Genomic DNA, 356 nt, shown 5'->3' with positions numbered 1-356 from the left:
ATTGCATCTTATATTGCCAACATTTGAAACATGTCTCGTCAAACTGAAATGGCTTGTTTAGATCATAGCTGTCCGGTCCAATAATATTATCTACAAACGCCATGGAAAGAAAGAGGGAGAAGGTTATTAGAAATGTGTCAGCGGAATATAAGGGGGAGGGAGAGAAAGAGAAGTTGAGAGGTAAACTCCTTGAACTTGTTGCGAATTATAATCAGGGAAGGAGGCCTCTATTTATAGCCTGAGGCCTCCAATGACACTTTCACCAACGACTCTATTATAATGGCCGAGATCTCCTCCAACGACTCTTTCCTTATTGCATGTGTGTGTGGACTTGGTCAACACACGATCCAAGCCCA

At 42.4% G+C, this 356-nt stretch overlaps 1 protein-coding gene across 1 annotated transcript in view; it reads left to right on the top strand.

The window, feature by feature from the left end:
• LOC109359606 (polygalacturonase-like) overlaps positions 102 to 356 on the top strand; it is a 1,947-nt gene continuing 1,692 nt past the window's right edge. The window contains exon 1 of the mRNA XM_019604306.1: positions 102 to 180. Coding sequence (XP_019459851.1) covers positions 102 to 180 — 79 coding nt within the window. The remainder of the gene's footprint in view (positions 181 to 356) is intronic.

The sequence above is a fragment of the Lupinus angustifolius genome, chromosome LG11, assembly GCF_001865875.1.
Source record: "Lupinus angustifolius cultivar Tanjil chromosome LG11, LupAngTanjil_v1.0, whole genome shotgun sequence".
Lineage (NCBI taxonomy): Eukaryota > Viridiplantae > Streptophyta > Magnoliopsida > Fabales > Fabaceae > Lupinus > Lupinus angustifolius.
The sequence above is the reverse complement of the archived record's forward strand: the minus strand, read 5'-3'. Positions and strand labels throughout refer to the sequence as shown.